The following is a 25,131-nucleotide window of genomic DNA, read 5'->3' on the forward strand; positions in this document are numbered from 1 at the left end:
CTTTGCAGAACTAAGGAAACTTTGGGTATGGAAAATGGCATAGACTATCAGACTCAATTAATCTGCTGATTAGTTTAATTAAACTGCTTTTCTTTTTTTAGGGAGGGTGTGGGTATGGATAAGAAATGGAAATGACATAAAAACAAAAGCCTTAAAATATTTTTACTCCTCTTCTATTAATGCCCAATTAGAGTACTGGTCTTCCATGAAGGTTTCCCTGATACCCCCCGTATGAACATTCAAATTTCTCAACAAACCTCTCTCCCTTTGCACTTAACATATTCCACCTCATAGGCAAATGTTAGAAGGTTCCATGATTTTGTGAGTTGTCTGAAATTCTAAAAAGCTAAGTGTCTTGCTTTATCTGGGCATTTCCTAATAGATCAGAGGCAAAAATGGAACCCAAATCCTCCTGTTTCCCAGTCTTTTACTCCGTCCACTCTACCAGAATGTATTATTAACTGCCTCTATTAAAGGACTTGTTCAGTCACATAAATCAATTTTCAAACTTAGACACCCTAAATTCAAATCCAGTGCTCTTTTTAATGCATCACACAGCCTCTGTTCTACTGTTCATCATCTCTCTTTATATATGTCTAGTCTGACCAAATGGGGAAACTAAGTGGTGCAGTAGATGAAGCACCAGGCCAGGAGCCAGGAAGATGAATCTTCCTAAATTCAAATCCATTCTCAGACACTTACTAGCTGGGCGATCCTAGGAAAGTCACTTCACCCTCTTTGCCTCAATTTCTTTATCTATAAAATGACCTGGGAAAGGAAATGGCAAATCACTTCAGCATCTCTGCCAAGAAAACCCCAAATGGGGTCACCCCACACACATTGTGTGGGCACACAACTGGACACAAGTGAAATGATTGAACAACAACAAAAATTCTGCCCAAATAGATAAAACTCCTTTTTTTTTTTTAATTATAACTTTTTATTGATAGAACATATGCCTGGGTAATTTTTTACAACATTATCCCTCACACTCGCTTCTGTTCCGATTTTTCCCTTCCCTGCCTCCATCCCTTCCCCTAGATGGTAAGCAGTCATATATATATATATATTAAGTACGTTATAGCAGTGGTCCTCAAATTTTTTAAATAGGGGGCCAGTTCACTGTCCCTCAGACTGTGGGAGGGCCAGACTATACTAAAAACAAAAATTCACATTCTTTCTCCGCCCCTCAGCCCATTTGCCATAACCTGGCGGGCCCCATAAACACTCTCAGCTGGCCTCATCTGGCCCGAGGGCCGTAGTTTGAGAATCCCTGTGTTATAGTATTAGATAAGCTCCTTAAGGACAGAGACCATGCTTTATAACAATCTGGATACCCACTATAAGGATCTAGTAAAGTACACTATACTTAATATTTCTGCTGATGATATCCTATTTACTTAGAAAATTCCAAGGAATGAGCAATAAAACCAATTAAGACAATAAACTTAGTGAATTTTCAGACGATGAAATCAACTTACTAAACATGATTATCATGATACAAATTACTAACAATCTAAACTACAAGGAAACTGGCCTGAGTCAATCCCAGATAAGATGAATTGTCACAGGCTTACAAGGTTAGAACAAAATAAGCTTCCTGAAGCGGGGGATGGACAGGACAGAGGAAGATCAACCTAGACTGGCCTTCATGTTACTGGTGATGCCTCCAGAGCTGATAGTTGTTTGTTGTGAAGCAACCCACCACTTCTACCCTTACTTCTATTTTTCCCCTGCTTCTTGGAGATTAGATGAATACCAATGGCCATTCAGTAAAAGACCAATCTGATTATATTATGTGTTCTTAAAAACTTTACCTTATAGATAATTTCAGTATCCTCAGTTTGGAACATCCTCCCGGTCTTTGTAGCCCCCTCCTCTCATTGGTGAATTCCTCCTAGAACCTCCATTTTGAGGAAATTCCCAGACCATGTCTGACTCTCCTTTCCTAAACCAGTTCCATTTGTTTATCAGAATGTAACCTTAAAGGAAAGGACTGTACTTGTGCCCACATTCATTATTTTTTACTTAATAAATTCTTACTGTTGATGTTATAATTGACAACTAAATGAAAGTTGCAAATCATTAATAATAAGTTAAATACAAATAAAAGTACCCCTAAAATTTCACCTCATAAATAAGGTCAAAAATGGAAAATAGTGGACAATGGAGAAGTTGTAGAAAGATACACTAATATAATAATTCTGGAGCTGTGACCTGGCTGACCATTCTGAAAAGCAATGTGGTACTGTGCAAAGAAAGTGCCTAAAATGTTCATACTCTTAGAGACACACCTAGATATATACCCCAAGAAAGTCAAAGGACAAAAAAGAAAAGTCCAAAACACAACAAAATATTTTTATCAATACATTTTGGGTACATACCCACTCATTAAGGAATGGCTAAAAAACTGTAGTAAAAGAATGTAATAGAATGCTGTTAGAAATTATGAACATGATAAATTCATAGAAGCAGAGTAAAATTTACATGAACTAGTACAAAGTGAAACAGAACCAAGAAAATATAAACAATGACTACTACAATGTAAATAGATAGAATGATACCCACAAAGCAAGTGAAAATGACATTCCAGAATTAAAGAACAAGCATGGCTCCAAAAAAGAAATGAGCGTATTTGCTAGAAGGATTTTATTTGTTTTTTTTCCAACTGGGATCAAGGTTGAAAGAGAGAAAAAAATAGATTTTTTTTTGTTAATGGGAGAGAGAATCAAATTAAAATTCTTTTAAAGAAATAAGAAAAATTATCTTCTTCCACTTTTTTTTGTGGGATAGCAGAGCCCTTATGGGTGTGGAGTACTGTATATGTCAAAATATTTTGATCAATCAGTCCATAAACATTTATTAACTGCCTCTGTGCTAAATGCTTAGGATACAAAAAGAAGAAAAAGACAGAATTCAAGGAGTTCACAATGTAATGGAAATAATAAACAAAAATATATATACAAAAGCTATATACAAGATAAGTTATAAATAATTAACAGAGACACTAGAAACTGGGTTGGGAAAGATTTTCTATAGGATTTTAATTGTGCTAAGCTTTATGCAACGCTTTGAGCATCAAACTGCTTTTACATTTCATCCTGGAGGCAACATTGAGTCTCTAGTTTACTGAGTATAGGAATGACATGGTCAGATACGTACTTTAGAAAGATCACTTTGGCAGTTGAATGGAGGACGGACTGGAGTAAGGAAAAACTTGAGGCAGGCAGATTCACCAGCAGACTAATGTCCAGACATAATAGGGAATGAGAGCCTGCACTAAAGTGGTATATGTTGCAGAGGTAAAATGGATTTTTGCTTATTTTTCTCTTCTTAAAAAAAAAAAAAATCTTTTTAATAATGAACAGGAGAGGGGAAAAGTTGATGAAAATCTAGTTGATGAAAAACAAAAGATAACAATAAAAACTTTTTTTAAAAATTACAAAATTGTAACAAACTTGGCTCTAAGAAAGAGAAAGAAGATACTTCTCACTTTTTTGCAGAGGAAAGAGATCATACACATGGGACACATAAGACTTTTGTAATATGTTGACTAGCTTTGCAGAACTTTTTTGAGGGATCCATTGAGAAATACTTTGACACTACTGATCAGAGAAATGCAAATTAAGACAACTCTGTGATACACCTGTCAGATTGGCCAAGATGACAGGAAAAGATAATGATGAATGTTGGAGGGGATGTGGGAAAACTGCGACACTGATGCATTGTTGGTGGAGTTGTGAATGAATCCAACCATTTTGGAGAGCAATTTGGAACTATGACCAAAAAGTTATCAAACTGTGCATACCCTTTGATCCAGCATTGCTGCTATTGGGCTTATATCCCAAAGAAATACTGAGGAGGGGAAAGAGACCTGTATGTGCCAAAATGTTTGTGGCAGCTCTTTTCGTAGTGGCTAGAAACTGGAAAATGAATGGATGTCCATCAATTGGAGAATGGTTGGGTAAATTATGGTATATGAAGGCTATGGAATATTATTGCTCTGTAAGAAATGACCAGCAGGAGGAATACAGAGAGGCTTGGAGAGACTTACATCAACTGATGCTGAGTGAAATGAATAGAACCAGAAGATCGCTGTACACTTCAATGTTGTATGAAGATGTATTCTGATGGAAGTGGATATCTTCAACATAAAGAAGAGCCAACTCACTTCCAGTTGATCAATGATGGACAGAAACAACTACACCCAGAGAAGGAACACTGGGAAGTGAATGTAAATTGTTAGCACTACTCTCTATCTACCCAGGTTACTTATACCTTCGGAATCTAATACTTAATGTGCAACAAGAAAATGGGATTTACACACCTATATTGTATCTAGGTTATATTGTAACACATGTAAAATGTATGGGATTGCATGTCATCAAGGGGAGGGAGTAGAGGGAGGGAGGGGATAATTTGGAAAAATGAATACAAGGGATAATGTTATAAAAAAAAAAATTACTCATGCATATATACTGTCAAAAAAATTTATAAATAAAATTAAAAAAAAAAAAAAGAAAAAAAGAAAAGAAATAATACTTTGAGAGGAAGGATACCGGGGCAAATATCAAATGACATAAAACAAAGGATATCAATAAAAATTTATATACATATATATATATATATATATATACATATATATACACATACACATATATACATATATATACACATACACACACACACACACATATATATATATATATTCACTGCACGTAACCAGCAAGTATCTCAACCCTCACAATACAGGTAAAAAGATAACTAGATAATGCAATGACCTTAACAAGAAAACAAATCTTGTCTCCATCCTATAAAATACCACAAAGTCACCACACGGGCCCAGAAGGCCTACAAGAAAAGCAGGGTAAACTTCTGCAGTACAGAGGAGACTTTAAGAAAACTTTCTCCCCTACTCATCTTAAATAAATTAGTCAACAGATTCAACCAATGAGTGTTAATGCCCAACAATGTAGCAGATAGAAATATCAATCTGGTTCAAACTCATAGGCTAGTTGGGGAGACGATATTAATATGTGAAAAAGCATATATATTAAAATTAATTAATAAAAATGGAACATGATTTAAGAGCTTAGTTATATATTTCAAATTGAAGTGTTATAGGGCTTCAAAAGGAAAAAAAGCTAGAGGCTGGCATCAACAGAGATAGCTTCCCAAAGAAGAGATTAAAAAATAGCTATGATGTTGAAAGTGACAAAAACCATCTTCCCAGTAACCTTGACTCAGAACCAGAATAATGCTCAGGCTACACCCAATTAATTTAGGCTCTCAGTTGGTTTTTAAACCAAGTATTTATTTAGCACTATTCTAGGGACTAAGATGCAAACTTTAGATTAAGACAGTCCTGGAGCTCCAATCATTCAATTAGCATTAATCTAGCATTAAGATCTAGAACTAAGTATTGATTTTACAACTTAGCAGAGCAGTGAGTCACAAAACAAGTACATTAGAAAGGTAGAAAATTCAAATGCCTTCAAAGGATTGAGAATAAAGGGAATTATCCACAATGGCGATCAAGAGGAAATGAAATGTTCACTGGGCTATAAGTGATGGAGAGGAATTTCACAGGTGAAGAAAGGTTAAGAAGAATGAGTAGAGATGTAAAAGCAAGGAAGTATATGATGGACAGAGGACAATCCAATTTGACTAGACTGGACTATTCTGATGGGATACACAAAGGAAGGCTGGGAAGTGCGTGAAAGATCTTGAATGCTTTTCATCTTCCAGACTTCTGTGACAGCTAAGAGATTTTCCCAGAAAAGGACCTCAGTTATATACGGAAAATACCTGAAAGTCTCCAATTTTTCCAATGTTTCACAACAGATTCCTAAAGAAGCACAAGTTATAATTTTGGCCTTTCTGAAGCACTGAAGACAATTTTTTGGTGATAATTTCATGGGTATCTGTTCTATACTTTCTCTAAGGAAAAGGCAATATATATCTTCATCTTTAATGCCCCTCATGTGATCCAGGAAAGCACTCTAGAAAATACGAACTGAACATACACCAACAAATTAGTATACTCTATTAGAAAAGCACAGTATTAGAAACTGACTGCTTTTCCCCCAATTTAAGATTACAACACAGCAGGGCTCAACTCCTGCCTTCCCTGCCAAGGGGCCATAGAGATAACTGTTACACTGTAGACAAGTATACCACAATATTACAATACTGCTAACAGTATTTGGGCACAGGAAAGATAAGCTTTTGAGAGCCATCTCAAATTATGGCTAGAACCAGTAGTAAAAGGCCAGAGAAGGTATCCCTACTTCTCTATAATATATCTTGTCAGCAAGTAATAATGCCACTCTTTTCTCAGTTGTTAACAGTTAAAAATCCTCACAAAAGCTCTAAGACTACTAGCAGGACAGGCATTATCATTCCCTTTTATATATGAGTGAAACTGAGGTTCAAGGTAGTTAGCTGACTTGCTCAAAGTCAGAAGGTGAGGATTTCAGGGCCTTTTAGGGGACTTCCAACTAAAATAATTACCTGCAGAGAAAAGCTGCCCAATGCTCCCAAACCTATTCTAACAAAAACTGAAATTCACAATTGACTAAATAACAATCAAGAAATCAATGAGTAACTACAGTATATAACTTATTCCACTCCAGGAGGATAAAGCCAGCCAGCAGTTCATAAGCGGTAGGAAGCTCATCATCCTACAAGATCCAATCAGCCTTGGGAGTCACACTTCATAACTACCTTCTGCCATTCTGAGAGGCAGAGCCATGAACTCCAACGCCTCCATTTAAGGAAAGGGCTCAGCAGAGATAGCTCCTCCTCTCTCACCTGGCTGAATTATTTCGGGTCTTCCATGATTTCTTCATCACTCTATGCCTTCTCTTCTCCCTCCAACCCCATATTTCAGCTTCCACAATTCCCCTTTCCCCTTGCTTTTCAGTTTCCTTATGTGTGGTCTTTCTCCATTAGAGCCCTGGCCCTCCTTGCCTACCACTGTAATGGTTCTTTTCTTGAGGGCATAGACTATCTTTTCTTTTCTTTTTTTTGTAACTATATCCCCAGCACTTAGCAAAATGCTGATACATGAAAGGTCCTTAATAAAAGCTTACTAACTGGTGACCTGGAAAGGAGATCACCAGCAAAGCAAGCACCAGCACAGGAAAACAAACCCAAGGAGATCTGTAATACATGCATCCTGAGGCATTCTTGTTCAAAGACAGTAAAGAAGAGTTACCTGAGGTGGTTGTAAAATGAAGTGAATAGTATAAATGTATCAGTTAGAAGTGTGAGCCTCCCCCAACCAAAAATTAAACTTGAAATTCTAAAATTAAAAGGAGAAATCAATAATATTGAATGTAAAAAAAAAAAAAAATTGAATTAATAAATAAAACTAAGAGTTGGTTTTATGAAAAAGCCAATAAAATAGATAAACCTTTGGTAAATCTGATCAGAAAAAGGGAAGAGGAAAATCAAATTGTTAGTCTTAAAAATGAAAAGGGGGATCTTCCCACCAATGAAGAGGAAATTAGAGCAATAATAAGGAATTACTTTGCCCAATTTTATGCCAATAAATTTGATAACTTAAGTGAAATGGATGACTACCTCCAAAAATATAGGCTTCCACATTAACAGAGGAGGAAGTAAACTGCTTGAATAGTCCCATTTCAGAAAAGGAAATAGAACAAGCTGTTAATCAACTCTCCAACAAAAAATCCCCAGGACCAGATGGATTTACATGTGAATTCTACCAAACATTTAAACAACAATTAGCCGCAAGGTTATATAAACTATTTGAAAAAATAGGGGATGAAGGCTCCTTTTATGACACAGACATGGTACTGATACCTAAACCAGGTAGGTTGAAAACTGAGAAAGAAAACTATAGACCAATCTCCTTATAATGAATATTGATGCTAAAATCTTAAATAAGAATCCAATTCCAATTGATCAATGATGGACAGAATCAGCTACACCCAGAAAAGGAACATTGGGAAATGAGTGTAAACTGTTAGCATTTTTTGTTTTTCTCCCCAGATTATTTTTACCTTCCGAATACAATTCTTCCTTTGCAACAACAACAAAATTCGGTTCTGTATATATATATATATATATATATATATATACATATATATATATATATATATATATATATATATATATATATATACATATATATATATAGAGAGAGAGAGAGAGAGAGAGAGAGAGAGAGAGAGAGAGAGAGAGAGAGAGAGAAAGAGAGAGAGAAAAAACACCTAGGATATACTATAAGATATTTAATATATATGGGAATGCTTGCCATGTAGGGGAGGGGGTGGAGGGAAGGAGGGGAAAATTTCGGAACAGAAGAGGGTACAAGGGATAATGTTGTAAAAAAAATTACCTATGCATATGTACTGTCAAAAAAAAAGTTATAATTATAAAATTAATTTTAAAAAATCTTAAATAAGATATTAGCAAAAAGACTTCAGAAAATCATCTCCAGGATAATACACTATGATCAAGTAGGATTTATACCAGGAATGCAGGGCTAATATTAGGAAAACTATTAATATAATTGACCATATTAATAATCAAATTAACAAAAACCATATGATTATCTCAATAGATGCAGAAAAAGCATTTGATAAAATACAACATCCATTCCTACTAAAAACACTTGAGAGTATAGAAATAAATGGACTATTCCTTAAAATAGTCAGGAGCATATATTTAAGACCGTCAGTAAGCATAATATGTAATGGGGATTAACTGGAACCTTTCCCAGTAAGATCAGGAGTGAAACAAGGTTGCCCACTATCACCATTACTATTCAATATTGTATTAGAAATGCTAGCCTCGGCAATAAGAGTCAAGAAAGAGATTAAAGGAATAAGAGTAGGTAATGAGGAAATCAAACTTTCACTCTTTGCAGATGATATGATGGTATACTTAGAGAACCCCAGAGATTCTAATAAAAAGTTATTAGAAATAATTCACAACTTTAGCAAAGTTGCTGGATACAAAATAAATCCACATAAATCCTCAGCATTTTTATACATCACCAACAAAATGCAACAGCAAGAGATACAAAGAGAAATTCCATTCAAAACAACTGTCAAGAGTATAAAATATTTGGGAATCCATTTACCAAAGAAAAGTCAGGAATTATATGAGCAAAATTACAAAACACGTGCCACAACAATAAAATCAGATTTAAATAATTTGAAAGACATTAAGTGCTCTTGGATAGGTTGAGCGAATATAATAAAAATGAAAATACTCCCCAAACTCTAATCTATTTATTTAGTGCTATACCAATCAGACTCCCAAGAAGCTATTTTAATGGCCCAGAAAAAATAACAACAAAATTCATATGGAAGAACAAAAGGTTGAGAATTTCAAGGGAATTAATGAAAAAAAAGTCAGATGAAGGTGGTCTAGCTGTACCTGATCTAAAGCTATATTATAAAGCAGCAGTCACCAACAGTGGAACAGGTTAGGTACACAGGACAAAATAGGGTACAACTATAGCAATCTAGTGTTTGACAAACCCAAAGATACCAACTTTTGAGATAAGAATTCATTATTTGAAAAAAACTGTTGGGAAAACTGGAAATTAGTATGGCAAAAATTGGATATGGACCCACACTTAACACCATATACCAAGATAACATCAAAATGGGTCCATGATCTAGGCATAAAGAATGAGATCATAAATAGATAGTTTACCTCTCAGACTTGTGGAAGAGGAAGGAATTTATGACCAAAGGAGAACTAGAGATCATTATTGATCACAAAATAGAAGATTTTGATTACATCAAATTAAAAAGCTTTTATACAAACAAAACTAATGCAAATAAGATTAGAAGGGAAGTAACAAATTGGGAAAATATTTTTACAGTTAAAGGTTCTGATAAAGGCCTCATTTCCAAAATATAGAGAGAACTGACTCTATAAGAAATCAAACCATTCTCCAATTGATAAATGGTCAAAGGATATGAACAGACAATTTTCAGATGATGAAATTGAAACTATATTTACTCATATGAAAGTGTTCCAAATCACTACTAATTAGAGAAATGCAAATTAAGACAAGTGAGATACCACTACACACTTGTCAGATTGGCTAAGATGACAGGAAAAGATAATGATGAATGTTGGAGGGGATGTGGGAAAACTGCGACACTGATGCATTGTTGGTGGAGTTGTGAATGAATCCAACCATTCTGGAGAGCAATTTGGAACTATGCCCAAAAAGTTATCAAACTGTGCATACCCTTTGACCCAGCATTGCTGTTATTGGGATTATATCCCAAAGAATAAAGAAGGGAAAGGGAGCTGTATGTGCCAAAATGTTTGTGGCAGCTCTTTTTGTAGTGACTAGAAACTGGAAAATGAATGGATGCCCATCAATTGGAGAATGGTTGGGTAAATTATGGTATATGAATGTTATGGAATATTATTGCTCTCTAAGAAATGACCAGCAGGATGAATACAGAGAGGCTTGGAGAGACTTAAATCAACTGATGCTGAGTGAAATGAGCAGAAGCAGGAGATCACTATACACTTCAACAAAGATATTGTATGAAGACATATTCTAATTGAAGTGGATATCTTCAACATAGAGAAGATCCATTCAGTTCCAGTTGATCAATGATGGACAGAAACAGCTACACCCAGAGAAGAAACACTGGGAAATGAGTGTAAAATGTTTGCACTATTGTCTTTCTATCCAGGTTACTTATACCTTTGGAATCCAATTCTTACCATGCAACAAGAAATTTGGTTTTACACACATATATTGTATCTAGGATATACTGTAACACATTTATTATGTATGGCATTGCCTGTCATCTAGGGGAGGGAGTAAAAGGAAGGAGAGGAAAATTTGGAAAAATGAATACAAGGGATAATGTAAAAAAAAAAAATTACCCATGCATATGTACTGTCAAAAAAAAATTATAATTATAAAATTAATTTTAAGAAAAGGTATTTAATACCTATTAACAAAATTAATACATTAATTATAATTAATAATGCAAAAAAAAAAATAAATAAGTGTGAGCCTTTTAAAGCTTCAACCAAGAACCCTGTGCTAAGGTCCCTAGCATTTTGTCCTGAGATGTAACAGAGGGTCTTAATGATCTAGTGTTCTAAACCTCAATTATCCAGTGAGACTAAACCCTAAATTAGGGAGGTCAGAGCAGAAACCTAGATGACCCTATGTTAGACCAAGCAGAGTTGACTAATTCCATTTAAAAGCACTGCAGGGGGCAGAACTTGACCCTAGGCCAAAGTCCCAATTCAGGAACTAAAGCCAAAAAGTTGAATAAACCAAAGAAAACACAAACCAGAATAAAAAATTATTGCAAATCTAAAGATTGTCAAAAAGAAGAAACAAACACCACAATAATTTCAAGCAGAGATTCAAAGAAGAAAATGAATTTTCCACAAGAAAAGTACATACCAACAGCTTGGTACATTAAACTTAACAGAGAAACAAGCAAGGAGGTTAAGAAGGAAGATAATAAAAGGGAGGGAAAGTGACACTGTTAGCAAAACAAACTTCATAATCCTAAATTAGGGATTAAAAAAGGGGGGAGAGGAAGGGAGGATTGAACATCAAGAATTAGAATCTAAGGATGTATCTTAGATTTCCTCTTTCATATCTGAAAAATGGTTGAACACTAATGGTATATTACCGTGAAGGTATATTACTGTACTACAAGACATAAAAGAAAAAGATGATTTTAGAATGAGTATAAATTGATGATGTGTGAAGTGTGCAAAATCAGGAAAACAATTTATACAAAGATGACAACATTGTAGAGAAAAGTAACATCAAAACAATTCTCATCAATCCCTCTAAATTATGACAAATTTTGACAGGTGACAGACTCAAGGTACAGAAAGTGACAAATTTTGGGACATGAATACCATGTGTATTCATTTTGTCTACTCATACTTACAAAGTGGTTTTGTTTTTTCCTTTCCTTTTTCTCAAATTTTTTTTTTTTAAACAGGGATGGAAAGGAAATAGGATTAGCAATAAAAAAAGCACAGAACATTTTCCCAAATGCACAGAAGAGAATGGAAATTCAGGAGGAAGAACAGAAAAAGAGTATAATTTTAAAAGTAATGTGTGAGACTTTGAGATACCACTACACACCTGTCAGATTGGCTAAGACGATAGGAAAAAATAATGATGAATGTTGGAGGGGATTGGGAAAACTGGGATACTAATACATTGTTGGTGGAGTTGTGAATGAATCCAACCATTCTGGAAAGCAATCTGGAACTATGACCAAAAAAGTTATCAAACTGTGTATATCCTTTGATCCAGCAGTGCTACTACTGGGCTTATATCCCAAAGAATAAAGAAGGGAAAGGGAGCTGTATGTGCCAAAATGTTTGTGGCAGCTCTTTTTGTAGTGACTAGAAACTGGAAAATGAATGAATGCCCATCAATTGGAGAATGGTTGGGTAAATTATGGTATATGAATGTTATGGAATATTATTGCTCTGTAAGAAATGACCAGCAGGATGAATACAGAGAGGCTGGAGAGACTTACATCAACTGATGCTGAGTGAAATGAGCAGAAGCAGGAGATCACTATACACTTCAACAAAGATATTGTATGAAGATATATTCTAAGTGAAGTGGATATCTTCGACATAAAGAAGATCCAATTTAGTTCCAACTGATCAATGATTGACAGAATCAGCTACACCCAGAGAAGGAACACTGGGAAATGAGTGTAAATTGTTTGCATTTTTGTTTTTCTTCCCAAGTTATTGTTACCTTCTGAATCCAATTCTCCCTGTGCAGCAAGAGAACTGTTCAGTTCTGTATATATATATATATACACACACATATATATATACATATATATATTGTATCTAGGATATACTATATTATATTTAACATGTATAAATTGCCTACCATTTAGGGGAGGGGGTAGAGGGAAGGAAGGGAAAATCGAAACAGAAGGGAGTGCAAGGGATAATATTGTAAAAAATTACTTATGCATATATATACTGTCAAAAAAAGTTATAATTATAAAATTAAATAAAAAGTAATGTGTGGGGGGAAAAAAGCATTTTATATAATTTATATTTTTTCCCCAAGAGCTGTATTAGAGATTCCCATTTTTCATATACAATCCTTTTTTTTAATGCTGTTATTATATATGTGGAAATATTCTTCTTTTGATTTTTAAGTTCAAAAGTTTAAAAATAAAATGAAATAAAATAATTCAAACCTGATGGCTCCCAGTCTCCTTTCTACTGAATGGAAGTTCCTTAAGAAAAGATATCTCTCTTATTTGTCTCTACATCTCTTGTACATAGAATAGAAGAAACCAGTCTACGGTTAAGTCTTAAATGTCTGTTGACACAATGACAAAGAATGCTGAAGACTGGTCTTCAGTACTCTTAAAGCAGGGTACAACTACCTGAAGCCAGAGAGCTAAAAGAAGAAAGAAATGGCACACAAGCTTACCATATATTTTTCAAAAGAACCTTTACCTAAAACTCTTTTACTTACCTGGGGTTTGTCCTGAGTCATCTTTGGGATGCTCCTGGGTTGTTCATCTTCAATACTGTTGTCATCATCCTCACTACTGTCACTGCCAGAGTCCTCCAGACCTGAGAACACACTTTCTTCACTGTCAGATGAGCCAGACTCACTGTCTGCAGCACTGTCGCTGGAGGCTGGAACGGTGAAGAGAGGCAGCTGCCAAAGAAGCATTTATATTATGGTACGGAAACATCAAAGACCCCTTCCACCTTATTATGACACCAGTCAGAAGAAAGAAGAAGGCACCATTAGCCAGATGGGTAGATGAAGCACAACACTGATCAAGAGATAATGAATGTGAAGTGCTTTCTAACTGCTATATAAATGTTATCTATTGTTACTATTAATATTTCCAAATTCCTTCATGGAGGGGGGAGGGACACTCTAAGTTGTTCCTATTGAGTTTAGAGCCCATTCATTTGGTCACTCATAATCTCTCAGCAAATACACAACTTTGATAGGTTCTACACAGGATGAAGAGGGATATAATATATGTAAAGGTATAATATATATAAACTGTACCCTTATTCTCCCAATTTCACATGTTTACAATTCCAACTTCTCTATATTTAGGCATTTAAATCACTTCTGAAATATGCCTTCCTTTGTAGACCAGCAAAACAGACCCATGATGGAAAAGAGCCTTGTATAAAGAAGTTTGCTAATAAGGAGAGCCATAATCAAGCTACAAATCACCTGAAAAAGGCAGATAAACCCCAGACACTAAGAAATAGTCAGACACAGCATCAGGAAATACCTAGCTGCAGAAACGCCCAGATTACCGTCCTTTTCAGGTTTGATACCAGCTTGGCTACTCTGATGTAGACTCTATAGCTGCTATAAATACAAAGTCTTTGCCACCTCCTCCCTCCCCCGCAAAGAGATTAGAGAAAAAGCAGACATACACTGAGGATACCTGGTGGCCCTAGAGGGAGGCTCTCATTTAGAAAAATAGAACCAAAAGAGCGAGTGTTCATGTGCCAGTGCCTTGACATCTCTGGGGACTGTATCCAAAGGCCTAGCTCTTTCCCCAGAGCCTTCTCCTGGACCCCACGTTCCTTAGTCCCTCCTTCATTCAGACTCCTATCTCTTGGGTCCCTTTCCCTTCTCCAGTCTCTGCTCTCCCTGCCCTTCCTCAAACTCTTCCTTCAAAATGCTACTTTCTAAACACACCCCATCTCCCCACTTTCTCCACTCCAACTATCAAACACCCCCAAGTCCCATCTCCTCGGGTGCACCAACCTCAGTATTTCCCCACTCTAGTGGCCCTGACATCCCCTCCCCACAGCACCCATTCATTCTCCTGACAAGCCCCTTTTCCCTCGGAGCTACTTTCCGGGGTCCCTTGGGGGTCTCCCCCAACACTCTGCCCCTTCCAGGATCCTCCGCCTGCCCCTCACTGATCCCTTCACTTAAACCACTCCTTTGAAATTTGCACTGCATGTGACTAGTCAGTGCCAGAGTGCTTTCCTTACCTCCCAAGTCCTCTAACGTCAGCATCTCCTTACCCCCAAAATCTCCCCCAGCACGTCCTTCCCGGTAAGCTCCTCTCCGCCAGCGAAGCCCACCTTTCAGGCTGCGCTGCGGCCCGGCGCCGGCGCATCCAGCTCCTCAGCAGAAGGCCCTCTGCGCCCTCAGTACTTTCCCCGAAATGCCCCTTCCTTGGGTCCCCCACAATGCTCCCTCTCTTCATGAACCCCCTCTCTGTTGTCTGCCTTTTTGGCACCTCTGGTCCTCAGCACCGTGCCTGGCCGTGGACAACGTTAATGCTGAGTGACGGGCTCTGCCCTCCAGACTCCGGTACCGGTCGTCCTTGTCAGGGCCGCTCCAGTGTCCTGAGGGCCCCTTGCACACCCTGTGCCCTCAGGCCCTCCTCTCTCCCCCCCCCCCATCCTTGCCCTGCGGAGACCCACCTCATCCCGCTCTCTCCGTGGCATTCAGTGCCTCTTCCCCCCCGCCGCCCTCCCGTCCCCTCCCCTCAGCCCTCGTGCACGTGGCCCGCCTCGCACTGTCACCTCCTCGCCGGACCCCGCCTCCTGCAGCTCGGGCGGCTGCTCCGCGGGCCTCTTCCCGGCCCTCGCTGCGGCCCCTTCTGGGGCTCCTGCTCCCATGCCTGCGCGCCTCCCGCCCCGCGTCCCAGCCATGTTCCCGCCGCTCCCCGCGCCGCTTCCCGGCCCTGGCGGCCGAAAACCTCCTCTCTTCTCTCTTCCCTCCCCTTCCGGTCCGGTTCTGGACCAAAAGCAGAGTGCGCCTGCGCTTGGTGCAGCGACGGGCGCGTCGGAGACGCCGAGGCTGCGCTAAGGAATAGCTTTCTTTTCCGGGTTCCCGAAGACGCAAGATGCGCATGCGCCCAAGTGTTCATTGCGCGGCAGGGGTGGGGACCGAGGAAAAAGAGTGGCCAGGAAGAAATAAACGCGCCCGCGAGAGGCGGGGCTGAAATGCCGTTGGGCGGAGGGAACGTCGCGCGCGCACACGCGCGTAGGTAGTCGACGCCGCCGGGGGCGAGCCCGTCGCAAGATGGCGGCGGCCATGCTGGGCCCCAGAGTTCTGTTTGCGCAGCGGGCGGCGGCGGTAGCGGCTCGGGCAGCGGCGGAGTCGGCTACGGCGCTTGAGACCGAGGCAGCGGATCCCCTGCAGCCCCCGCGGCGGCGGCGCTAAGCGGCAGCCTTCCTTCCCTTCGTACCCGTTCCATTCGCAGCAGGCCGGCCCTCTCTCCCCTCCCTGTCCCTGCCCTGCCCGCCTCCCTGCCCTGCCCAGCCCGCCGGTCCCCGAAATGGAGTTGTCCGGGGGTCCCGGTATGGCAGGGCCCAGCAACGTCCCTGCTTTCCTGACCAAGCTGTGGACCCTAGTGAGCGATCCGGAAACAGACGCGCTAATCTGCTGGAGCCCGGTGAGGGCCTGGGGCGGGCACGGGTTGACGGCGCCTCCTCTTCTCTCGGAGCCTAGCGAGGTCTTGGGGCGCGCTTAGTGGAGGTCCTTCAGCTGCACCCGGGGAGGGAGGGGCGCGGGTTGACGGCGCCTCATTCCACTTTGGAGACTAGAGAGGGGCTGGGGCGCAAGGGGTTTTCCTCTCCAGTGCTGCGGGAGCGGTGGGGGTGGGGAGGACACGGAGGGACTGCGCCTGGCCCTTTTTGGAGACCGGAGAGCGGCCGGGGTGCTTGGGATTTCTTCTCCTTCGCTTCGCGGAGCGGCGGTCGGGGAAAGAAGGGGGCACGGAGGGACTGCGCCTCGTCCTCTTCTGGAGCCTGGAGAGGGGCCGGGCGCGCAGGGTGGTGCTCCCCCGTTTGCTGCACCAGAGGCGTGGGGCGGTGCACGCGGTTCCTGCTTTTCTTCCGCCGGGCGCGCTTGGTAGTTTGGTCCCTCCAGCTGACACCTGACTGGGCGCCGGGCGCTCTCCTGTCCTCTGCACTGCTAGAGTGGGAGGCTAGCGGCGGGAGGTAGTGCGCCTCGGGGCTGGGAGGAGCGCAGCTGTCAGAGCTCTGCGGCTGGAAGCTATTCCCGGGCCTGGGGAGATGCCCTGGCAGTTCAGCTCCAGAATCGAAGGGGAGAAATCCTGGCCCAGGTCGCTGATCTGAGGGGGAAGGCAATACGGGACTGTTTCCTCCGAGGAAGGGCATCCTCCCCCGGACGTCCACTTCCTGGAAGCCCATCGGGGGCCTGGGCACCTTCCACTCTGGGAGGAGTGAGGGCAAAGGCCTTAACGTGGAACAGTAATCTCTTCCAGGGGGCCCTGGTCCCGAGGATAGGTGGTAGTGGCTTGCCCAGCCCTCGGAGCTCCAGAACCCTGGCAGGAGAGACACCAGATTCGACTTTGTTTGTCTTCCATTGAGGGTGGGGCTGGAGATTTTAGGTCACTTATCTAAGGCATCCGGGGTGCAGGTCCGGGAGACCTGAGTCAAACGGGCCTCAGCTGTATGACACTAGATAAATAACTTAACCTCGGCTGTCTTCTCTCTAAGTTGGGATAATAGCGGCAGGGAAGGAAGAATAAGGTGGCAGCCATGCCCAGTGCTGGGTGCTGCAATGGATAGAACACTGCACTTGGGCTCAGGGAGACCCGAGTTCATTTGACCTAACTGAGGTTCTCAAACTATGGCCCGAGGCCCCCTGAGGACGTTGATGTGGCCGCTGGGTTACGGCACATGGGCTGAGGGGCGGAGACAGAGTGTGAGCTTTTGTTTTTACCACAGTCTGAGGGACCGTGAACTGGCCCCTATTTAAAAAGTGTGAGGACCACTGCAACACAAACCACTGCTTTGTGACCCTGAGCTTGTTACTTTACCTAAGCCTGCCTTCTTTCTTCATCTGTAAAATAGCGCCCAACTACAGAGACATTTGTGAAAATCAAATGGGATCGAATTTATGTATAAATGTGATATCTATTATTGTCATATTAAATCCTTGCTAACTTTAAGATTAAGGAGTATCGTATCCCCCTAAGAAATATCTACCCTCTGCACCTGGAGGGCAGCCTGCCAACCATAGGTTTGTCCCAGACTGTGGTTAGACAGAGGTAAGAAGAAGAAAGTTTTCCTCTAGGCCTAGAGAAGTAGAAGTGAACAGAACTGTTTTGGAGCCCTTGCTTTTCCAGGATCTTGCGGCCCCTTGTCAGAGTGGTTAAGTCCTAAGCTCTTCCCTGACTAAGCTGGTGTCTGCCTTGGATGGGCAGAACCAGAAAGGAATGGGTTGGGCCGGGTTCTCTCATTCCATGGGTCTTACCTAACTGTGAGACAACTAGAGAAATAGCTTTGTCAGTCTCAACAAGCCCAGAGTTTCAATAACAAACACCGTTCCCAGGAAGTCAGACTACATGGTGATTAATGTATGTGTTGCCAGAAGCAGTGACAGTAGAGAATGTAGCATGATTTGGCCCAAATTAACTGGACTGTGACAAGTTAAACTAGTGGCTGACTGTATGCTGAAAACCCTTATGGGAAAGTTCAGATAACAAAAATGGAAAGCAAAATGACAGAATCTTAGCGATGAGTAAAGGAAGATCCAAAGAAATCAGCTGTTGATTTTTTGTTGTTGTTTGTTTGCTTTTGTTGGAATTTGCACAAATAAATCTGGGAGTGGATCTGGAATTCTAAATCCAAGCTCAGCCAGGGAAAGGCTGCTGTTTTCACTTTGCACTGACATCCCAGGACACTCTATAAATCCCATAGAAACCAGCTGTTTAAGGCTAAGGAGGAAAGGACATTTGACTCTTCCCCATTTTTTGAAGATGGACAGTCCATATAATCTAAAGAGTAGACAGGATCTGGGCCTCTGAGTACATGTTGCCCCTGATAAGTTAACAATAATTGCCTTGGGAGTGCCAAACTCCTCCCTTCAAATCAATCTTTTGAGAAACCAGGAAAAGGACATTTTTGATGAGCCTCAAGCCTTCCCTTATCTGAGTCCAGGTTGGACTGCTTTGGCCAGCCTTGTTCTACTTATGCAAAGCTAAGGGTTTGTTTGTTTGTTTTTGTTTTGTTTTTAGCAATTAAATTGTGTTTCCTGCCTTTTTTTTTTTTTTTTCATTTCTCTTGCTCTAAAAGTTATTTTTAAAATGACTGTTGAAAGATCTAAAAAGTTAAGTTTTCCACAAATAAGTGGTTCTTAAGAGTATGATTTTATTTCTCCTTTTATTTCCTGGATTTGGGTGTTTTTTGTCAGTGAAATCTTCATGGTAGGCTATCCCTGTATCACCCACCTCTCATTCCTAACAATCTATCTAAAAGTAGAAATGACTACATCAGGTGTTAGTCAATATTAAGTGCCTATAATGTGCTAGACAAGGGGCTAAGTGCTACAATTAAAAAGAAAAGCAGATGTTTCCTGATCTCAAGAGGAGCTCAGAATCTCATACAGGGAGAGACGGAATGCAAAACTATGTACAAACAAGCTTTATATAAGTTAATTTGGAAGTAGTCACCAGGAGGAAGGCACCAGCATTCACAAGAATTGGGAAATTCTTCCTGTAGAAGATGGAGTTGTAGTTGGAATATGGGGGAAGCTAGTCTGAAAGATGATGGGGAGGTTCTTCATCATTAGAGGTCTTCGGCAGTATATAAGAAGATTCTTATTCATATAAATAAATGCAGGACTAAATATTCCTTATTATCCCTTCCAGTGTTGAGATTGTGATAGTGGCTATAATAAATTAGGGGGGAAATGTGCTTTCTTGTCATTGTTTCCTCAATTTTGTGGTTACCCCTTCAAGGGACACTTTTTTAACCATCCTTCCTACAGCTTTATTTGTCACAAATAATTTGAAAGAAACTTTTTAAAAGATCTTTGCTGTAATTCCTGTGGCCTAGTAGTTTTGTGAGCCCCCTTCATTATATCTGGGGTTCTTCTCTATAGTTAGTGTTATGAAAAAACTGAGAGGATAGTATCTAGGGCCCCTGGAAGATTCATAAAAGTATGGATACTGTGTAAACTAAAGTGAACAAAATGACTAGTATTCTCAGAGTTCCCAGCCAGCCTCATCTCTTGTTCTTTATATTGTAACCCTTTCTTCCTATTGTAGAAATGCAAAGTAGGATTGGAACCAAAATTGATTTGTAGCCTGTGGTCTGATCTTGCTTAGTCAGTACCCTGGTTAGGCTGGGATTGGTGCGTGAGATGACTGATTGAGTGCCAGTGATGACAATGCAGAAATGAGTGCTGAATAAAGACACAAAAGGAATGCAGATTGGTACAGGCAACACAAAAGTCTTATCCTGAACCAAGCCAGGCATCATACCACAAAAGTGCCTGAGGTTGTCAGCCCAACACTCACAACAGCATACCACCTCCTGTTTCTATGGCCAAAGAGTCTGCTATGCCTTCTAGGAATAAGACTTCTAGTCAAGAACCTCTCTACAATTTATTATCCCAAGTCCCTTCCTGCTAGGCTGTGGGAACCTAAGCCCTCCAGGGCAGATTGCCCTGGATGAAGACAAAGATACATAAGGTTACCAGGAAACTAAATGACCACAACTGATTTGTATCAGCCCATAACTCTGCAGTCTGTTATTCTACCTAACATCTCAGTGGATGTTTCAGTGAAGCTTGTTAAGGAATGGACGGCCCTTTTCCAGGAATGACAATCTTATATCCAGGAGATTAGGGGGGTCAGTCCTATCTGGAAACAGAAATAGCCTAGGTGGCCTCTAAAAAACATGGGATTCTAACCCTTTTTGCCCATCCCTGTATTGGGAGAAATCAGCCTGAATCACCATCCTCAAGAAGAGGAGAGAGACACGTTATAATGACTGCTTCATTCCTGTAAGTAGGACATGTTGTTATTTCTTTCTCATTCCCACCCTTTTAATAAATACTCCATTGAATATAGGACCTCTTTCTTGAATATCCAAAGTCATCTGGAGTTTTATGGTCCCCCTTCTCCCTCTAAAATGTGATTCCATCTTGTTGACTACCTAGTACTAATTTAATGACATTAAAGTTATGATCAAAATGAGAATGGGTAGATATATGAGAGTCTGTTATAATAACTGTCAACATCTTGCTCTCTGTAGACTTTTGTCCCATTTTATGTATTCCAGTTCCTACTGGCTTTTTAGCTCACCTTTCTCTGAGTTTGGTACTCTAAAGTTGTCACATTGTAGAAAGATCACTCACTTTTCAGGAGTAGCTTGGCTCTATGACTCAAGATCATTAGCTGCAAAGATCCCTTTTGGATAAGTCAGTAACCTGAGGAGCCCTTCTTTGCTAGTAGTTCAGCCAAACAGGAAGTATCCTACAAAGTGAAGATTTAGATAAGCTCTTATTTAAAATCCCAGCAGCTAGGGCAGCTAGATGATGTACCAAAAAAGCCCTGGGCCTGGAGTCAGGAGGACCAGACTTCAAATCTAGTCTCAGACACTTACCAGCTGTGTGGCCCACGGCAAAGTGCTTACCCCAGTTTGCCTCAGTTCCTGAGCTGGAAAAGGAAATGGCAAAGCACTCCACAGTATCTCTGCCAAGAAAATCCAAAACAATAAAAGTTAGGCGAACATCATCCAAATCCTAAAAGTTAAATTAAGTGGAATAAAAAGCTTTACTATCAGTAGGGGAAGTAGTATCAATAGGCTTGTTTGTCCTCAGCCCTGTTTAATACTCTATGTGAGGTAGCTATGCATTTTATATTGTTTCATTTTAGCCAGAAAGAGAAGAAGCCTCTTGACTGAGATAGTCTTAGACTAATGTCTCAATACTTTTGAAACAAGGAGAGCCTCCGCTGTCTGAGAACTTTCAGTAGACCCATGGGGTTTTATTTTTCTTAGAAGGAGCAGACATTGTAGTGTAGTTAAAAACTGTATCTGGGCTTAAGTCAGGAGGATTTGAGTTTGAAATCCACCACTTGAAAATAATGGAAATAGGGGTAGCTAGATGGCACAGTGGATAGAATACCAGCCATAGAGTCAGGAGGACCTAAGTTCAAATATAACCTCAGATACTTAATGCTTTCTAGCTGTGTGACCTTGGGCAAGTCACTTAATCCCAATTGCCTTGCCAAAAAAAAAAGAATGGAAATAAGAGCAACCACCTCACAGAATTTTTGTGAGGTTTAAGATATTGTATGAAAAGCATTTTCTCAACCTCAAACAGATTATTTTTTTTTAATTGTGGTTTCAGTTGTAGATAGAAGTTTTTAAAATGGATTTCTATTTCATAGATATTCTACAGTGCTACTCTTGATTTCATCAAGGGACAGAAGAGCTAAGTTTCTACTATTGTCATTGATTGGTACCAGTATCAATTCTATGGACACTGTTACAACTATTTAACTGACTTGTTTTGCTGGGCTTCTTAGAAACTACATTTTACTTCTGTTCACATTGGAATGGTTTGCTTTGAATCTTTTGCTTCCTTCCTTCACAATTTGCATCCATACATGATATCCATTATGTGTATTGATGCACATAATACTGGTTATTATCACCTTTATTTGGAGGAAGCTCAGTTTAAAGGTCAAGAATAGGACTGCTGCTGGTGGTCAATGAATGAAAATGAGTGAATAAGGGTGGAAGGAAGGAAGGGAAAAGTTGGAACAGAAATGTTTGCAAAGGTCAATGTGGAAAAATTACCCATGCACATGTTCTGTCAATAAAAAGCTATGATTAAAAAAAGAAAAAGGAAAAAAAATGAGTGAATAAAAGAAGACACTTTTATGAAGTCTTACTAAGTGCTGTGGATACAAGTCCTCTTTACCTGTTCAGAGCTTATATTCTAATGGAAGAGGCCTGGCAAGTTTCTAAATTCTTAGGGTCAGTGGAGAATAGATGACACTCTTATTCTAGGAACAGTGGCAGAATTGGTTCCATCTTGGTTCCTATGCTTAGCACTTATAACAGGTACATAGTAGGTACCTAAATGCTTATTGACTTAGTTCATGATCCTAGAACTGGGGAGAAAAGAAAAATATGGCTCTGCAGAGCAGGGAGTAAAGTGAAATGAAGTATAACTGAGGGGTTCTTGAAATCTTGACTGGGTGTCCTAAAACAGGGAGGGATCTTAAGTGGACTACTTCCCCCATCCCAGGGTTCAGAAAAAAGACATGGTAACTATCTCAAATAGACAGCAGACTCTTCTCCAGGACCAAGAGCCAAGCATGGAACACTTGAAAAATCCTGGATCTGGAATTACACACAAGAATGTAGAATTTGAAGTATCCTTAAAGATCATCTAGTCCAATCTCTTCATTTCACAGAAAAGAAAATCATACAGGAAATGTGAATTCAAATCCTGCCTCTGCTTCTTACTAGTTATAGGAGTCACTTAATCATTCCATTCCTCTGTTTTATCATCTATAAAATAGAGATAGGCTTTAGATCACCATCTTCACAGAGTTGTTTGAAGAAAAGAAGTTTGCAAATGTTGTTGCTTTTCATAGAAGCCTAGAGGTGGGAAGAATTTTAGAAGTCATGTGATTCAATTGTCCAGCCAATGCAGGAACCCCTTCTATAGTATCTATGACATTTGCCCTCTGTTTAAATACTTGCAATGATAAAGAACTCTACCATTCAAGATGAAGTATTTATTAAGGGCTTTACCATGTACTAGGTATTATGCTAAGCACACACAAGCAAACAAGATAGCACCTACCCTCAAGGAGTTGGTGTTCTAAAAGGGTAAGGCATTTCAAAAGCAGGAAAAGTAGTAATTCAGAGACTGCCTAAATGAAGTCAAACATGGCTGCACCGTTTTTAAAGAAGTAATCCCCAGGCAGGTGGTTACCAGTAAAGAGAGCAAGGCTTCAAGATAGAAGTTTCTTTAAAGTACAAATGCACCTGGAAAAAGAAGTTTAGAGTGCTTCCCTTAAAACCAGAAAGAATAATTCCAATCCCTTCTTCAGTTGTCATTTAAACCAATTGGAGGGAATTGGGATACAGATATTGTACTACAGGTCAAAATATATTCAAATATTAAAGAGTGCCCAATCAGTGGGAAGCATTGAGAATGGATGGTGAGAATGGACTAAGTCAAAGACACGGATGAGGCAGTTAGGAATGCACATAAGATTAGAAAAACTAAGACAAAACAAAAATTCGATGTTAGAAAAGCAGGTCAGAGTAAACAACAGAACTTTATCAGTATCTTTTAGGATGTCCTGACCCCCTTCTATTCTCAGTCCTAATGGTTCTAAAAACAAAATCCACGTCCAAGAGGCCTTGGTCCCTAGTTCCCCCATACCCAGCCATTACTAGGGAGCCCTTGGACTGCCAGAATCTCAACTCAGCTATCCCACCTATGACTTTGGAAAGGGGCAGGCCACAGAGACTACTATCCCAGGTTCAGGCCTTATCCAGGACTGTGATCTCTTGATGTCTCACACCAAAACCTCTAACTACTTTGTTGTTCGGTTGTTTCAATCATGTCTAGCTCTTCATGACCCTATGTGGGGTTTTCTTGACAGAGATACTGCAGTGGTTTGCCATTTCCTTCTCCAATTCATTTTATAAATGAAGAAACAGGCAGAAAGGGCTAAGTGACTTGTCCAGGATTACCTAGGTAGTGTCTAAAGGCAGATTTGAATTTAGGAAGAGTCTTCCTGACACCATGCAGGGACCCCTTCCCTTCACCATGTACCTGCTCTCTGGCTGCTTTACTTCTGGGCAAATGACTGAAAGCTGAGAGTGTCTTCTTGTAGCTTTTGATTCCTACCATGTGCTGACAATACCCCTTCTAAAAGGAATAGCTTGCTGAAAGCCAAGAAGAGCCAAACATCCCACTTTCTATCAAATCAAATCAAATTAATCATATTATTCTAAACTGTTGAACATTCCTAAACACAATACACCCTTGTGGGGGCAGATTAAAAAGCATTGATCAGAATTACTAAATATTTCTTAAAATAATTCCTGCACAGGGGAAGCTAGGTAGCACAGTAGATAGAGCACCAACTCTGAAGTCAGGAGGACCAGAGTTCAAATGTGACCTTAGATACTTAACACTTCCTAGCTATGTGACCCCTGGGCAAGTCACTTAAACCCAATTGCTTCAGCAAAGAAAAAAAAAATCTTGCATAAATATATCTACTTCTAAAAAATAAAAGTTAGGTCACAGTGAACAAAAGAACAAGATGTTAAATTTTACTCCAGCTGACAGTAAATGTA

The 25,131-nt window shown here is 40.1% G+C and overlaps 2 protein-coding genes across 6 annotated transcripts in view; one reads left to right on the top strand and one right to left on the bottom strand.

Annotated features, from left to right (window-relative positions):
• Nucleotides 1-15,776, bottom strand: part of BOP1 (BOP1 ribosomal biogenesis factor) — a 77,955-nt gene extending 62,179 nt beyond the window's left edge. The window contains exons 1-2 of one of the 2 annotated variants that reach the window (XM_074262820.1): nucleotides 15,562-15,776; nucleotides 13,514-13,702 (exon numbers count right to left, since the gene is read on the bottom strand). In XM_074262820.1, coding sequence (XP_074118921.1) covers nucleotides 13,514-13,702; nucleotides 15,562-15,690 — 318 coding nt within the window. In that variant the 5' untranslated portion in view covers nucleotides 15,691-15,776. Of the gene's footprint in view, nucleotides 1-13,513; nucleotides 13,703-15,459; nucleotides 15,509-15,561 lie in introns of those variants that run through there. The other variant, XM_074262811.1, reaches the window with a different exon arrangement.
• Nucleotides 15,777-15,990: 214 nt separating this feature from the next.
• HSF1 (heat shock transcription factor 1) overlaps nucleotides 15,991-25,131 on the top strand; it is a 59,993-nt gene continuing 50,852 nt past the window's right edge. For 2 of the 4 annotated variants that reach the window (XM_074262831.1, XM_074262842.1), the window contains exon 1: nucleotides 16,040-16,436. In XM_074262831.1, coding sequence (XP_074118932.1) covers nucleotides 16,320-16,436 — 117 coding nt within the window. In that variant the 5' untranslated portion in view covers nucleotides 16,040-16,319. Of the gene's footprint in view, nucleotides 16,437-25,131 lie in introns of all 4 variants that reach the window. The other 2 variants (XR_012481382.1, XR_012481381.1) reach the window with 2 other exon arrangements.

Source organism: Sminthopsis crassicaudata, chromosome 1 (assembly GCF_048593235.1).
Source record: "Sminthopsis crassicaudata isolate SCR6 chromosome 1, ASM4859323v1, whole genome shotgun sequence".
Lineage (NCBI taxonomy): Eukaryota > Metazoa > Chordata > Mammalia > Dasyuromorphia > Dasyuridae > Sminthopsis > Sminthopsis crassicaudata.